Source organism: Podarcis pityusensis (genome assembly GCF_964106645.2).
Source record: "Podarcis pityusensis genome assembly, chromosome: 14".
NCBI classification, from domain to species: Eukaryota; Metazoa; Chordata; class Lepidosauria; order Squamata; family Lacertidae; genus Podarcis; species Podarcis pityusensis.
The window spans coordinates 14057257-14074029 of record NC_138039.1 but is presented as its reverse complement, the minus strand read 5'-3'; the positions used below and the strand labels follow the sequence as shown (position 1 = coordinate 14074029).

Genomic DNA, 16773 nt, shown 5'->3' with positions numbered 1-16773 from the left:
AGACTTTACTTGGGCTCATCATAGCTCCCATCAAGACAGGGTGCTAAATAATATGTAGCATGTGCTAAAAATAAGATTTTGCTCGGCAGTGCTTGTCAGTTTGGTGCTCTTAATATACAGGATGTCTTTTGCTTTTATGACAACATCATTGTATATTGTTGCCATCCTGGTACCTGTGATTGTAAATCCCTCCAAAGAGAAATCTCCCCACAAGTGGTAAGCCTTTTGAACTGGTGGCATTTATAGGAGGACCAATGTAAGAAATAGTGTTGTTTGGTCTTGTTTGAAAGGTCTGGAAAACATAAGGTATGAATAATTCCCACCCAAATCGGGATTCTCCCCCCCTCCCCAATTTAAAAATAAAATGCAGAACCCTTAAGGGATTTCTGCAATGCAATATAAAGGTGCAACATGGATGGGACAGAACAGAAACGAGCCAACACATGTTGTACAGTGAAGACATTTTGCCTTTTTTATTTTTGAGAAGCATCCCAAAGCTTTACGCATCCATTGTGTGCACGGCACATTGTGATGACATTCTGTCCAATACAATGGATATCTCTGTGTTTGCACTTTGCTGCAAAGACAACTGGTTCTCTATCCAAAATGCAGCGGTTCTGGCTCACAATCTATTGGGGCTTTTTTGTTCTTCCAGAAGTTATTATAGTGATAGATGAGGATGATGCCTTGGGGGCAAATGACCTTTGCCACCCCCCACCCCACCCCCGGCTCCAATTTTCAAGGGAGGAATGAACAATAAAACTACAATGAAGTTACTGGTTCTTTGGGGGAAGGTTAAAAACCTTATTCCTTTTAAAAGCTGTTAATATTATTATTATTGATAGCATGTATTGCTTATTTTTTCATCGGGCTTGGAAGGAGCATTCTCTTGTAGCTGGTAGAATAGCTTTTGGCATGTGCTTAGTTCGTTTGCCTTTGGTGCCCACAACAGTTTTTCTGGTTTGCAAATGTGTTCACAAGCCTAAAAAGAGTAGCAATCCCTGTTTCAGCATTCTATCTGATTGTGGGATTTTTGGTTTGTTTGCCATAACAAACAGCAGTTGCTTAGCCAACAGCAAGGCATGATTTAAGGCTGGCTAGTGGCCAGGATTTATTAGGTCCAGAGTGGCCCTCAAGATATTAGTGTTCTAGAGTGATAATTTCAAGCGTTCAGGAAGGATACAAAATAAACATACAAACACACATACAGACTGATTAATTTCAGAATTAATATCTGAAGTTATAGGAAAGGGGGTGGAAGTCTTTGTGCCTGGCTCTGAATAGCGGCTGTTGTTTTCAAAATACAAATGTGGCTTTGTTTGGGGCAAAATGTTTGAACAAACAATTTTGTTGCCATGTGATAAACCCCAAAGAGGAAGGGCTATCAAATTCTCTAGTCTTCAGTCTGCCAAGTGATTGCGAGAAGAATCTCAAAGGATGACAGTTATTATTCCAAATACATTTGGTCAAAGTGTGTATGAAATAAATAAGATGATTCTCAAAGAAATGGCAAGATGCCTTTCTACACCTCCTCCTCCTTTCAGTGTTGCACTAATAAAATTAAAGCCACATTGGTATTTTGAAAACAGCAGCCTCTATAGGAGGAGGAGGAGGAGGAGATGTCAGAAGCTGTAGAGGCAATGGGGTTTGGTGAGCAGGAAGAGGCTGGGGCAGAGAGCCGTCCAAGCTCAGAGGCAGAAGAGGTAGCTGGAGGGGAGTGGGGCTGGGAGACAGAGAGACAGGTTTTTGAAGAATCCAGGGAGTCTCCCTCTCCTGCCTGGTCTCCTAGAGCACACAGAGAATTGAAATGAGCAAATCAGAGATTGTGCGCAGACGCAGTCTTGGAAAAAACCCTGGAGAGGAGGGGACTTAGGAAGCTGTGGGAAGGTGAGGGTCTTCAGTCCTCACAATTGCCTCATTGCGGCAAGACCTATTGGGAATAGTTGCTGGGATTTCTAGGCCTGCACTGTTTTGGTTGCTTTGCATAAAGAGTTAACTTCACTCACACCATGTTTTTATTGCTGATCTACGCTTGACTCCTGCTCCTGACAGGCCCTCCTGTTAGTATGACCGGCACTAGCATTGTTCTCATTTTAGTGCAAAGTCCTTGTTTATTTGCCCAGACATTTCTTAAGGGTTTGGTTTTTTCATCTGCACTCCTGTTGCCGTTTGAACTTTAGCTAGTAAAGGGACCCCGGCCATTAGGTACAGTCGTGACCGACTCTGGGGTTGCAGCGCTCATCTCGCTTTATTAGCCAAGGGAGCCGGCGTACAGCTTCCGGGTCATGTGGCCAGCATGACTTAGCCACTTCTGGCGAACCAGAGCAGCGCACGGAAACGCCGTTTACCTTCCCGCCAGAGCGGTACCTATTTATCTATTTGCACTTGACGTGTTTTTGAACTGCTAGGTTGGCAGGAGCAGGGACCGAGCAACGGAAGCTCACCCCATTGCGGGGATTCGAACCGCCAACCTTCTGATCGGCAAGTCCTAGACTCTGTGGTTTAACCCACAGCGCCACCCACGTCCCTTTGGACTTTAGCTACCTCTTATTTATTCTGATATGGGGCTCTGTTGCTTTATGATTTTATTCTGCAGTTTGCTTATATTACCTGTGGCCCGCCATATATTCTTGCACTCCAACTCCCATCATCCCTGGCCCTTGGCTATGCTGGCTGGGGCTGATGGGAGCTGGAGTCCAGCAACATCAGAGGTTCCCCACCCCTGACACAGAGAAAGGGTAGGTTATAAATACTTGAGGTATACAAGCACTATTTTGTGGATTTCACAGAAATCTTGAACTGCTTTCCAAACAAAAGCACTGCACTGCAAGTTCGAGGAGCATGCGGCGTTTGCATTGAGTGCTTTCCAAATGCCAGGGATGGTTGGAACACTTGATCGTGGCAGTGACAGCTGAGAATGTGGCGGCAGGAGTCATGCGACCCCAGGGAGGCAGATCCTGATGCCGTAGTCCACACCCACCACCGGGGAGTCTTTGAAATGCCAAACCCACTGCAGGATTATTTTGCTTTCGGAAAACCAGAAAGGAAACAGCAGTCACGATGGTGGGTAGAATGAAAGGGGATGCTTCGGGTCAGCTGGATCAAACTTCTTGCTAAAGCTATATACGCTAATGGAGTCGCATTAACTATCTCGGTGACTGCAATACTGGCTCCTTCTGACTAGTTCACAGATGTATTTACCAGTCAGTGTAGAGGTCTGTCTGGAGCTATATTCCTTCTCTTTGCATGTTGCCTTATTCTCATTCAGGTGATGAACACTGGTCTGTAGGCTAAAGATGGGAATCTTGTGGCACTCCAGACCACAACCCTTACTATTACTCATGCTGGCTGAGGATGATGGGAGAGAGTTGGAGTACAGCTGCCTCTCGAGGGTCTTAGGCTTCCCATCCATGTTCTGCTTTGCATGATTTGAGGCTGGAGATAGGGCAACTCACACTATTAGAACCTCCCACCCACCAAACATTGTCATGGAAAGGGCTGGCATTGGGGCTGGCACCAGGTTTATGGGGGGCCATGTCCCAAGACTGAACTGATTTTTGTAGCTTAATGAACCATTTGTTAAATTGCAACAAACATGCTTTGCGTGTGGAAGGTCCTTGGTTGAATCCCTGGCATCTCCAAGCAGGACTGGAGGAAAATACTGCACAAAACTCTGCTGCCAGTTGGTATAGTAGACAATATTGAGATAGTTGGACCAAGTCTCACTTGGTATTTGGCAGTTTCCTAATTTTCTCCAGGCTGCAGTTGTTTTTCTGCAGTTGTTTTTCTGTAATTGCTCTATCAACCAGGCTGGTACTCTGAGGTGTTCACAATTCCATCTTTGCACGAGGATCTCATGTCTAACAGTCTGAGACTATATAACCAGTAGCTAAAGGGGGAGCTGAGAAGCTTTCCATAGGATGGAAATTTTAGAAGTGTCAGGTTGTGTGCATGTGTTTTAAATAAAGCCACTCATAATCTGCCCGAAGAGCACTCCCATTCTAAGATGCTATATGAGCATCCCTAGCTCCCTCTTGTAACAACCATTTTCACCCATGACTTCGTCTAGATTTTGCACTAGACTGTACATTGTGCTAACTGTTGTTTTAGAACTCAAATCATGAGCATTCAGACCATCATGGAAACAATTGTTTAGACCCAGTTGTCTGGTTTTCATTTCTGTCTGGCCAAGGCTCCCCACTCTAGCCTACCAAAGGTTGTAAACAATGGTATATCAGTTCAGACATTGCATCCTACTGCAGTTAGAACGAACCCTTGAAACCCTTCAAAGCACTGGTTTCTGATTTTGGTTTGCTTTACCAAAGTATGTTGTTCTCTTGATTGTGCCAAAACACAGTTAAGCTTCTTTAACCATGATTTGGCGTGATGTCTAGAGTGAGCCACTGCACACTGCCTGTTCTCATTCCAGAGATTATTGTTCAGTCAGCCAAGGGTATACCATTGCCAGTCAATGTATGAGTTTCCAGAAAGCATTGCTAGTCATTCCCTTGCTATTGGATGCTTCCTGTGCAGAGACACATGCCTCTGAGATTTCTGAATACTTTTGGGGAACATCTTGGCTTTATAATTAAGGTTTAGTTACTCCCTTATCATTACATAGGGCTCTTAGGGCCTGTTCTCATTTCAGCTGCTCATCTGGGGATGGTTTAAAAAAGAGATTCCTTATGATTGGATCTTATCTATTTGATTGAATTCTGGATTCATTTGTTCTCTGCATAGAGCAGTGACAAACCTGCTCCTATTGCTTGCATTTGTTTGAACTTTTGTGTGTGAGGATATACAGCAAAAAAAAAATACGTTTCTTAGTCAGAATTGCCCATATCTGTTAGGATAAATATGCAGTAAGACATTGATGAATTTTCATGGGGACTTAAAAAAAGCAAACTAACGTGGAAAGCTGGAGAACTGAATTTAAGACTGGAAAAATGAGAAACAGAAAGAAACAGAAATGGACAGATTCACCCATCCTGGGGCGGGGTGGTGGGCATCAATAGTTTCCCCAATATCACATGAATTGAATGAACATTATCAATGCAGACTGTGGAGACTTTCCCAGCAGCAGCATTGCATAGCTAAAGGAATCTGGGTGACTTTTCAGACCAGAGTCTCTTGTTCCATCTAGACAGGCAGCAGCTCCTGTTTCATGCTGACGCTGTTTTGGGCATTTCATTAATCAGCTGGAGCGACTGTCGGATTCTATATCTCTTTTACCCTGAGCCCCTGTGCTCAGTTGCCTTTCTAAAAAGGAAGTTTCGTTCCTTTGCAAGGTTGTTCTACTGCTGGCTGTGCAAATTCCCATTCACTATTTGTTTCAAATGTTTGCATTGGGTAAGTTCTCCCATCCCTCACCCTCTTCCTTGGCTTTTTCTAAAAGTTGAGGTAGTGTTGAAGTAAACCTTGACTTGCCCATGATATTGTTGTCTTGCACTGATTGTTTTGATTCAAGCTGCAATCGTAGACACTGACCTGGGAGTTCCTTCTATTTCCAACGTTCAGGCTGCGAATGCCATTCCTTTTATATAGCCAAATCAACAACACCCCATGCGCAAGAGGGAGGTGTCTACAGGGAACCCTAAGGTTTGCAAAAGTACGACAAATATATTGGGGGAAGAACCCCTAAGTTTGAGTGGGTGTGTGGGAAACCCCAAAGTAGACTGCGTGTTGTGAGACAGGGAATGGAGAAGGGGGAATGGAATCCCCCCAGTTAATACTAATTTCTGAGCAAACCTGCATACATTGCTTGCATTTATATCCTACCCTTTTCCATCCTGGCTGAGGCTGATGGGAGTTGGAGTCCAATAGCATCTAGAGGTCCCCCTGATATAAAACATGACTATTGCAAGCAGCACTTGCATTTAGGACCTGCTTTAAAAGGGATGTTGAGGTTGACGGCCTGTATTTTAGCCTCGATGTTCCTTAAAATGGTCATGTTTCAACACTGCTGGAGGGTTGCACCGCACATGTACACACACACTTACAGATGTGGACGTGTAGCAGGGAGTCCTGCTGGCGTGGGCCCAACTGTGACCATGTGGAGATCTCTGGATGCCTGGTTGGCGACTGATATCTCCACCTGGCTGGCCCCTCAAGCTTTCTTAAGCAGGTAAGCAGAAGAGCTTATTCATTGCATTTATATCCCATGTGCATGGTTCACCCCACTCCACAGTTAATCCCTATGGCGACACCGTGAGGTAGGTTACGAGGCTGCGACTGGTCCAAGGTCACCCAGTGAGATTCATGACTGAGTGGGGCTTTGAACCCTGATCTCCCAGGTCCTAGTTTGACACTCTAGCCACTACACCACCCTGGCTTCTTAGAGCTCTTCTGCTATAGGGCAGCTATATAAATTAAGTAGGTAAATAAATATGGGGAAAGCAAATGTCACTTAGCGAAGGATCTGAAGTTTTTTCATTGAAGCTTGGATTTGTTTTATTCTGGATTGTTTTATTTGATGTTTTAATGTGTTGTTAACCAGTTTGAGATTTTTCCTCTAAAATAGAAATTGGTATAGAAATGAAATGAATAATAACAATAATAATAATAAAGCCCACGGGCGGGGGGATGGTGCCTAGACACACTGTTGTGGCCACCATAGCCCGGGTTTAAGGTGCCATTTGGCGATTAGATTATACTGAGTTTCTAACACTGCCCTCCAGGCCTCTGGATCAGGCCCTCAGGACTTCCCTGCCAAGGCCATACCTTTCACTGGCCCTGTTTTGCACTCTTGAGTGTTTTTGGCTGGCTGGACCCTGCCCTTGAACTCCCATAATGCCTCGTTTGTCTCGATGGAGGATGCAGAGAGGCATTCAGGTGGGTGTGGAAAGACATCCGTTGCTCTGCCCACTTTCCCCCTCGCCCTGCCTACTGCTGACATGCGGCCCTCAGAAAGTTACTCCAATGGAAATGTGGACCTTGGGTGGAAGCTGGTTCATCCCTGGTTTAGATGCTAAAGCCTGGGTGGGAAGGGAGACAGGATTGCTAGACCAGGGACAGGACGAAGTAGGCGGCATTATTGAAAAGGGAGGTATTTCACACATCGGCTTGAATGAACCAGCCCATTCTTCGGCCTAGGCTTCTAGTATTTTCTACTGCAACCCTCCCAGGCCATGCAAATGCGAGTAGGAGGCTGGGCTTCTGATTTGCAATTATGATACAGGGCTTTTGTTCATTTACCATTGTTGACTCTGGCAGGCAAGACCAACTGTGGCCCTTTTGTCTGATGGAGCTGCCCAGCTGGTGCACTGCTCTTGAATCACATAAATTAACATTTATTTATTTTTCTGTTTAGAGTTGCAATGCACAAGAAATGGTTTTTATTGATGCTTCTCTTGTCCCCTAAAATAATAGACCACACAAGTCCTTAATATAAATGTTGCTGTGACGTTTATTTCCTTCCTCCATAAATAATGTGAGAGGTAACCTACAGTTTCCGGGATTCTTTAGGGCAGGGGTGGCCAAATTCCAAGACACTGTGATCTAGGGGGGTTCAGGTCAATGTTGTTGACCTTTTTTTAGGGGAGCCAAGTTGTTGAGCTTCTTTGGGGGAGCCACTGATCTGCCAGTGCTCTACCACAAACACTGAGTGCTTTAAATATGTGTACATAGCAACTTTTGTGGGGAATCTGAAGGCAGATCTGCTGGGCCCTAGTCTTGACACTCTGTCGACACATCTATTAACCAGTCTGGAGTTTGAGACAAAGTTCTGCATTTTAAAAAATCCTTTTGCTTGCAGTGGGAACCAAGCTGGAAGACTCAGTACAGCCCAGCCCAGTTCGCTCAAAACAGGCAGTGGTGGAAATCTTGCCAGAGCCAGAAGTCACCACGGTCACAGAGAAAGAGGAAGAAAATCAAACCCTTCCAGTCTTGACAGATGAGAATCCACAAATGGTGCAGATCAGCTGGGCATCCACGCGTGATTTAGCTCTGCAGTGATACTACTTTTCATACTAATTTAAAAGCCCCAAATCGTCACCATCAGCTGCTGATTAAGGGAGCAGGGCTCAGCGAAGTGTCTTCCACTGTAACCAAATGGTGTTTGGGGTCAGCTTGGGGGCTAAAATCCCTCCAGCACTTTTCAAAGAAGAACACTGTGTAAGACAGCCTGATTTACAGCCGACTTCAATGCCACAGTCCTTTAATCTAACCTGATCTTGGTCCCATCAACTTCAGTGTGATTGAAGATTGGTTCGTTCTAAGTATTCTGGTTTGAATGAAGGCTGTAAATCAGGCGGACCAGGGAGATGCAGGCACTGGCTGATGTTCCAATTGAGGTAGTGGCATAAACAGTCACAAGGTGGCTCATGTGCCATCCAAACACATCAGTGTTTATGTAAGGGGAGAAACCCAGCTAGATCAGAGTGGTTGCTTCTATCCCCACTTGTGATTGGAGACAGGAGACCATACTAGAGGATGGGGATGTTGGACGTACCATAGCCCAGTTAGCACAGCCAATGGTCCAGAAGGATGGGATTGCAGTACAGCAGCTGGAGGGGCTCACAGGCTTTCCACCCCAAGTCAGAATCATCCCCATCCTGGCAACTTAATGCTGGATGCAGGGAGGAATATCACTCCAGCTTTTAATAATTATTTCTCCTTAGTTAATCAATAAAATTATGCGAGCAATCCAAGGAAGCGTTCCCTCCCCAAACTGCCTCATTAAGAGGCTGCCATTGTCCCAGGTGTTGGACTACAACTCCCATCACCCCTGATCACACTGAAGGGAGTTGTAATCCACAACATGCAGAAGGTACCATGTTGGCTGTTGCTGCTGTGGCGCTACCACCCTGTTCAAATGGCATGACCAGCTGAGAAGTCATTGGAAGCCCCTCAAGAGATCTAGCCAGAACCCCATTAACACCTGTGCCAATGGAGCGGGACGCTGCCTCTTTGAACGTTACAAAAATGTCAACCCTTCACGTTTTCAAAGGACAAAACCAAAATGACCACCACATTGTAAGTAAATAGTAAAGCCTTTATTTTTGTTTTGATTTGTTAAGAACAGCATTTTGAAAATAAAATGTCTTTGCCCATGCTTTACAACTTTTTTTGTTTTGTTTTCGTTTTAAATTTCGTATCTTTATGTACAGTCATTATGGTACACATTTGATTGTCTTGAAAACCTTTCCAAAGATGTACAAGATTAAACAGTATGCAACGGTCAGCAGAGTGGGAAAAGGGGACATTATAAAAAATGCACATTAATACATTTAATAAATATATATATTATCAAAAAAAATGAGACTTGGCTCTCATCAGTTAATAAAAGCACCTGCTGTGTAATCTGGTAAAGTGGCAAGAGTAGTCCAATCTGTTCTCTTTTAAATAAAAGCTACATGTGCTTCCAGTTGTACTGCCTTTGGTTAGAACAGAAGCCTCAAGCAGAGTTAAGCCAAGAATGATGCCATTGCCTAGCAGTTAAAGCTAGAATTTTAACACACCTTGTTTATCTAGGACTGCATCCTGCAAGACACAGGATCCTTTGACAAGGGCATCTGTGCCCCTTGAAACCTTCTCCACCATCTCGAAAAGAGATGCTGGAGTGGAAACTACCTCCCAACCTCTGGATCTTCCTTGCACGGGGTGTAAAAAGGGCTGGTGTATAGCAGAAGAGCCCTTAATCTGGGTGGTGCACTCAGGTTGGCCACCAGCATTCATCTACAGCTCAGGGCTAACGTGTGCCCTCACCAGAGCCACTCCAAGTCAATGGCTTCAACCCCAAAATTTCATGGGGCTCTGGATGGGGCACATGCCCCAAATTCTACGTATTCACCCACCAGAGCTGCTCAACCGAAGCCAATGGGTACAGTTTTGCTAGTCTTCAAATAGGTGCAGGCTGTTTGCAACTGGAGGACGCAATCCTTTGCACAGTGCAGTGCAAGGTTCACCAGCTCTCAATCATTTCTGTGAAATGAGCCAGCCTGGCTCCTCTCACCTGCCAGTGTTCTTAGCCAATGGGCGAAGTGAGAGCGACTTGGACACCAGGCAATTGGAATCCCTGCGGTCCTAAAGAGCTGCTCCTTCCCTCTCCTCTTTAATGCACTTTCCCTGCTTCTTCCTTGTTTTCCAGGAAGAAATTCAACAGAACAAGCCTCTTCTCCCATGGAAATACAGCCACGGGAAAAGCTTCGCCCTGATTGTACTCTCTAATTCTGTGTGACGCCATGCCTTTCACGACAACCATGTTGTGTTATGTCACACACACCCCGTTGGCAGTCCGTTTGTGAAAGGCACCCCCCAGCAATCTCGCAAAATGTGACCCCTGGTCCAAAAAAGGATAGTGACCCCTGGTGTAGTTGCTTAATGGATTGCATTTTTCTTCCAGTTTATGGGGGTGCCACCTAGCTCATCTCAAAAACCTGCATGTTGACAACAGTCTAAGGTGCCTTATAGAACACAATTCTGCCATAACTACTCAAACGTAGGTTTCATGGTATTCAATGGGGTTTACTCTCAGGAAAGTGTGCATAGGGTTGCATCCTAAAATATATATACACATATATTCCTCCCACCCCATTTGAGTGGCATTATTGATTGGCAAAATGGAGAACATAGTAGCTTTTACGCTTCCTAGAGTGAGTTGCAGTGAAACCAAATCCCACCCCGCCCAAAGTAGTTGTGCTTACTGTTGTGGAGTTACAGATGCTTTACATTCGTAATCACTTTCCTCAAAAGGCAAAAGTATAAACAACTTCGTTACATTAACAAAAATATAACTTAACATAAAAGTGCCCCTTTTTAAAAAATCAACAAGTGGTATTTTTTTTTGGGGGGGGTGGCAGAATCTGACATCACAAGTTACAGACTGACAAAAATATAAATTCATTCCAAAACTAACTTGCTGGGAAAATGAACCAATCCCTTATTTTATTTATTTTATTTTATTAAGGTTTAATCTGCACACCTCCCACCACTATGAAGCAAGGCTCGGGTTGACATGAGTGGTTAAGGGAAGTCCTGTGTTTGCAGGATCCAGCCCTGTCTTTAAGATCCCAAACTGCCATTGACTTAAGGGGAAGCAGGATTGCTAAATCCCTTCTTGTCTAAAAAACAAACAAACAAACATTGAACATCTTAAATTACACTCCTTGAAAGTATTTTTTTTTCTTTAACGTCAGCCCCCCACCCCCATATAATTAAAAAAAGAAACACCACCAACCCAATCGCTTCCAAAAATATATCAACACTCAGCTGGGAAAAAGAAAATTGTTTTGCCATTTATGCCATGTGCATCTTATGTGTGTGTTTTTTTAATAATAGAAGTTTAAGAAAAGTCCGTTTTTCAAACTGCACTTTTTCCATTTCCCTTAAAATAAAACCCACACATGAAAGCACCAGCTAAGATTTTATATAGTGATAAAATGAGACCCAACCTGTTCAAATCTCAATAAAATGCAACACTAATATTTATACATTTTCTGAATGCATTCACCGTATGTGGTTCTTTTCTGTTGAGAGCACATAAAGCAACTGTTTGTGCACAACAAAAATGTTATTGCTATTACCTAGTCCGGGGGATGGGGGGACGGGACTTGGTAAGATAATCATGGCAAGAATGGCAATATATACTTTCTTTTAGACTATATAAGTGTGTATCACAAAAATCCTGATCTTGTACCCCTTTTGCTACTAAATAGACCAGCCAGGGTCAATGAGGCTACTCATGGACATTTAAGGCCTAGTTCTCATTGAGGTGAAGGTACTATTTCAGACTGCAGGTAGAACATCTTAATTCATGTCTTTATTTTAGGGCTTTATGCCTCGCCCTTCGCTTCCAACAGGAGCAGCTCGAGGTGGCTGACATGATCTTAAACAACAATGACGATACAGAAAAGAGGCGTTAAAACAATACAATCAAATCATGAATACAACATCAAGAACAGCATCAATTTTTCACCCCCCACAAAACAATAGAGCAGGAAGACTGAGAGAGATCAAAACTTAAAAGTCCAATGCTTTCCTAAATAAAAAAAAGTCTCTCCACCTGATAGCAGGAGAGCTTGAGTGAATGGATGGGGCGAAACTTGAGGAGAAGACTCAGTTGTCTGGGTGCTACCACGGAGAAGGCCCTTTCCTTTGGTCCCATCATCCAAACCTTGGAAAATGAGCTCAGGTAAGGTTTAAGGGCCTTCGCTTCCTAAGAAAGGGGTAATGAACGTGGGGCCCTACGGATGATGTTGGACCATACCAATACCATCATCCCTGATGTTTAGCTACCCTTGCCTTAAGATGGTCTTGGTCCTAAGCCAGAGATTGGGAACTTCTGGCCCACAGGTCAGATTTGACCTGGCAGTGTTCCCAATTTTGCCTGCGAGACTGTTCCTCATGAATCATGGCTGCTTGGCGGACAGCTGACAAGTTACATGACTACACAGGAGCAACTGGGAGCTTGAAATGAGCTCCCGATTGCTCCCTTTGTGGAGCAAGCTACGCTCCCACAGCCCATGAGCTGACAGGCGAGGGGAACGAACCTTGCTCCAATAGTACCAAGTAGCTTCTATTGAAATCTGCTAAAACGGAAGAGAGGGAAAGCTTCATTTTAGCAGTGGTGTCAATGGAAATTTTGTGATGAGTGGAATAAACCCTCCTGCCAATCATCTGAGGTCTGGTGACTGACAGGTGGGTTGACTCACAGGAATGGGGACATAAAGATCTGGCCCCCTGCAGCCACGCTGCCCTCAGCCTAATTGGACTTTAGATGTAATAAGCAGCATAATGGATTGTGCCCAGATTCTAACACAGGAAAATGGTTAATACTTTCCCCCATCCAACCTGGGATTATCTTTTTTCACTGCCAATGGTTCTCCAGAAGCTTCAAGCTGGTACAAGAACAAAAGAAAATGACCCCTCAAACTGGCTTCCACAGCTACTGTGTTTTGAACCACCGACACCTTTTGATCACACTCCAAGGACAGCCCCACAGGCAGCGTGGAACAGTACTCCAGCCTTGCTATGCCAAACACAGGTGTAACCATGGCCAGATTCCACCTTTTCCAAGAACGGGTGGTGCTGGCACACCAGGAAGAGCAGAGGAAAATTACTTCTGCTTGACGCTACCACCTGAGAACCTAAGAGCAATGCCAAATCTAGGGTGGAGTTCTCCTAATCACAAATGAATAGAAACCCCTGCATATAGAAACATAGCATGGCAGGGTTTTCCCCAACTTGCTGGCTTTCTGCGGGCAAGGAATGTCCATTGCATAGAAGAGTTTTCAATCAAATGAGCCTCCAGCTCCTTACAAGCATTGGAAGAGTGCTCCAGACGTCGCTGAATCCAAACCACCTGATCAATTCCAAACACCTCCAACATCCCTGATTTGTGGCCACCCACCCTCTGCCGGAAAACTGTTGTTAAAAACCGGTTGTTAAGTCTGAAGTGGTACTACTTTCCAAACAACGAGCTGGTGACCTCAATGAGAACTAGGCTGAAATTAACAAGATCAGGCTTATAGTAAAGAAACCAGGGACATTTCCCAAAGTAAAAATTAAAAAAAACCTGTCTTCTTTCCTTTGCAGGATACAGCCTTGCAAAGCTACTCTGTTATGTGGTCTTTATTTTGTTACATTATCATTTATATTCACCATTTGAAAATAGATATATATTAATGAGAACAGATGCAAAAGAATTCCATCCTTCCGCAAACTTTGCAACTTCATGTAATGTGTGTGTGTGTGTGTGTGTGTGTGTGTGTTTAAAAAAACCAAAACACAAGCAAACCTCAATTGCTTTTTTTTCTGCAGGAAAGCAGGGCACAATGCTGGCTTGACTGGAGGATGTGATGGCTGTTCACATGCCCAATATGCGTTCGATGCTAAACAAATGAAGGGATGCTCTGGCGAACATCATTAAAACCATAAAAATGTGAAAAGGCAGGCAGGCACATGGGACCCTCCGGTGAAACAGGGTGGGGAAACAACCACACACTTCGTTCCCAACCCCCACATGAAAATAATCCCATTAGAAAACACACAAAGGAACAAAATCCTCCGTTAAAAAAAAAAAGCACACAAGGAAATGAACAACCCATTGCAGTCAATGAGACTCTGGTGCTAAACTGGAGTTGGGAGGAGAGTGATGGGGAATCCAGCGTTTTTTAGTGAACCCTGCCCAAGGGGCGCCTCAACTTTCCTAGATTTCTTGTGTGTCTGGTTCCACTTCTTGGACACACTTAGGAGCTACAATCGCCTTGGCCTGTCCTCTCTCTCCCAACCCCTTCCACACAACATGATTTAATAGCAAGTGCTGCCTTCGACATGGCCGTGTGCAAAAGAGGCGGAACAAACAGAGCCCCGCCCCCTTTCTGTAGGAAGGTTGCTATGCAACTTCCTAGGGTGCTTCCGGGGGGAAGAGTGGCAGGCCAGCCGCCATGGACCAGCCTGCACTTTCTAAAATAACAAAGTTGGTTCCACACCCTTGTACAGCTCGCCTGAGAAACCAAGTATATACACAGTGGTACTTTCCTTCATTTTGGAGTGAGAAATGACCTTTAAAAAGGGCCTGGGATGGTCAGGAAACACTATTCTAGATGGATATAATTTTATTTGTTATTTTTCTTATCCTATGACTACTCTTCTCCTTTCCAAGATGGCCAGTTAAGTTGTAAGAAAGCCTGCCTGGCTGAGAGCAGGGGCAATCTGAATTAAGGACTTTTTTTGTTCTATCCTCTTCATCTCAAAACTTGGATGGCCGGACAAAGGCCATATTTGCTTTGCGTTCTGGTTGCAGCAGAGAGTTGCCTTGCCATTTCTGAACACTGTGTCCCCTTTCTCCCGTTTTTATTTTTGGAAGAGTGCGCCTACGTCTATTTTTAAACTTAGTTTTAGCTTATATTTCACTGCAGAGGTTTTGCTTTTGTGGTTAGCTTATCAATTCAAACGGCGCTCACATTTTTATTTTTATTTTTAAAACAACAACAAGGTATCCGGTCTAGGATCTCCCATGCACCTTGGATGGGTCCCCTCCTCCCGCACTGCTGGTGTCCTGTGCTAGGATTATTCATTCTTCCCTCAGAAAAAAATAAAACAACGCACACTGCCAGGAAATAAAATCTCTCTCTCTCTCTCATCCTCTACAGCCTATAAGCTTTTTCACCAAAGGTGTCTTCCAGTGTAACTTGGTGGAGCAGTTGGAATCTGGAAATAAGGATAATAAAACCATAACTAAGCATTCTAGACCATTAAGAAATCACTTAAGACAGGCTACATTATATACACAAAAGCACACAGAGCCATCCCAAATTAACACCATGGTCAGTAAGTATGCTAAGGGCTGTAGCCAATGTTAAGTCCTACTGGAGAGTTGGAATTAATGGGCATGATCACTGCTGGTCTGTGACTTTCAGCAGGCCTGCTCTGAATAGGGCTCACTTGGAGACAACCCGAGGGGTTTTTGTAACATCCTCTGCGAAGACCTAGTTGTCAGCGAGGTGGACAACCTCTGGGCTGGATACCCAGGTCCTTCATCCTTTTCTTTATGAACATTATGAAGCAGCATTCTACTACTGAAGGACAAAATCACCAAATTCTAGCAGAGGATCATGGCTTCTGGGATCTCCAGCCCTTTCCCATCCCTTCTGGAGAATATTTCAGGGAATGAATTCGGGACTACCAAATTATGATGACTAGTCTTCCCCTCAGACATAATAGTTTTCAGTTATGCAGCCTGGAAATGGTATAGGGCAGACTCCAGCTGACTATTTCAGTGAGCTGGGCCAAAGCTTGTATTGGCTGGTACCCACTGGGACTGGTAGGCCAGAAGGCAGGGAAGCCAACAGTAGGTGGCGCTAGAGCTAATAGACTCGTCCTAGCTTGGTCCCCATCCTCCTACAAGGGCAAATCTGAGACAAGAGGAGGAAGGCGATAGCCAGGGGCACCAGCTGGACTGGTTGTATGTAAGAAGGCAGACAGATGGGAGCTGACTGAGGTCAGTGTATTGGACCAGCTTCCATTGCCCAAAGCACGGGCACCTACAAACGAGGAGGGGAAGAAACTCAGCTTTCTTGTGGGTGATGAATATTGAGTGAATAAACTGAACCCCCCCCCACTAGATTTTAGTCTTGTGGTGTGCAAATCTCAGCCTCAATCATGGCACTTAGCGGATATTTCTAAATCTAACGTTGACTCCTAGGGAAAGGCCACAAAAGCAAACTGCCTCTTTCAGACCTAGCCATCAAAAGCCAGGTTGCAGCCAGTATAATCAACTAAATTGTGGCTTGGGGAGGGAGGGAGGGAGAGGGCAGCTTATTGCAGCTCGGAATGGCATTAGCTCAGAGCAGTATTAGCTGCAGAGAGCCGCTCTTGAGCTCCCCCTCCAACTGGTTACATCCTCACAGGGGCAATCTGGCTCCCCTCGGCTCTCTCCAACAGTGTCTCTCCACCCCCCCACCCCCACCCCTGGCCGAGTGAACAGGGCTGGCAGCAGGCTGGGGAACAGACCTTACAAACTGATGATAATATTTGTGCATTTCAAAAAAATAAAAAATAAAAAAAGATTGTGTGTAAATCTGCAGTATGGTATCAGCAAACCCCCCCAATGATAATAAAAGAAAACAGCCCAACTTGCATGGAGCAGAAGCTGGCTCATGAGTAGCCTTTTAAGCAGCATGTATGTAGGCATGGACATTTTTTAAAAAAGTGGGTGGGTGGGGGATGAGCGTTTTCCTTTCACCAGCAAGCCGGAGAGAGTGAGCACACAGAAAAACGGCCTGTGGAGTTTCTTGGGCGCACTTAAACACACACAATGCAAATGAGATGTAA

General features: G+C 44.6%; 3 protein-coding genes across 6 annotated transcripts in view; 2 read left to right on the top strand and 1 right to left on the bottom strand.

The window, feature by feature from the left end:
* IQCK (IQ motif containing K) overlaps window positions 1–11193 on the top strand; it is a 35080-nt gene extending 23887 nt beyond the window's left edge. For all 4 annotated transcript variants that reach the window (XM_080981252.1, XM_080981253.1, XM_080981250.1 and 1 more), the window contains one exon: window positions 7754–11193. In XM_080981252.1, the coding sequence (XP_080837378.1) occupies window positions 7754–7953 (200 nt within the window). In that variant the 3' untranslated portion in view covers window positions 7954–11193. The remainder of the gene's footprint in view (window positions 1–7753) is intronic.
* The window catches only part of LOC308462972 (acyl-coenzyme A synthetase ACSM3, mitochondrial-like), a 313063-nt gene that overhangs the window by 8849 nt on the left and 287441 nt on the right, over window positions 1–16773 (top strand). The gene's annotated exons all lie outside the window — the stretch shown is intronic.
* GPRC5B (G protein-coupled receptor class C group 5 member B) overlaps window positions 8972–16773 on the bottom strand; it is a 28927-nt gene continuing 21125 nt past the window's right edge. Inside the window, exon 4 of the mRNA XM_080981182.1 lies at window positions 8972–15150. Coding sequence (XP_080837308.1) covers window positions 15106–15150 — 45 coding nt within the window. The 3' untranslated portion in view covers window positions 8972–15105. The remainder of the gene's footprint in view (window positions 15151–16773) is intronic.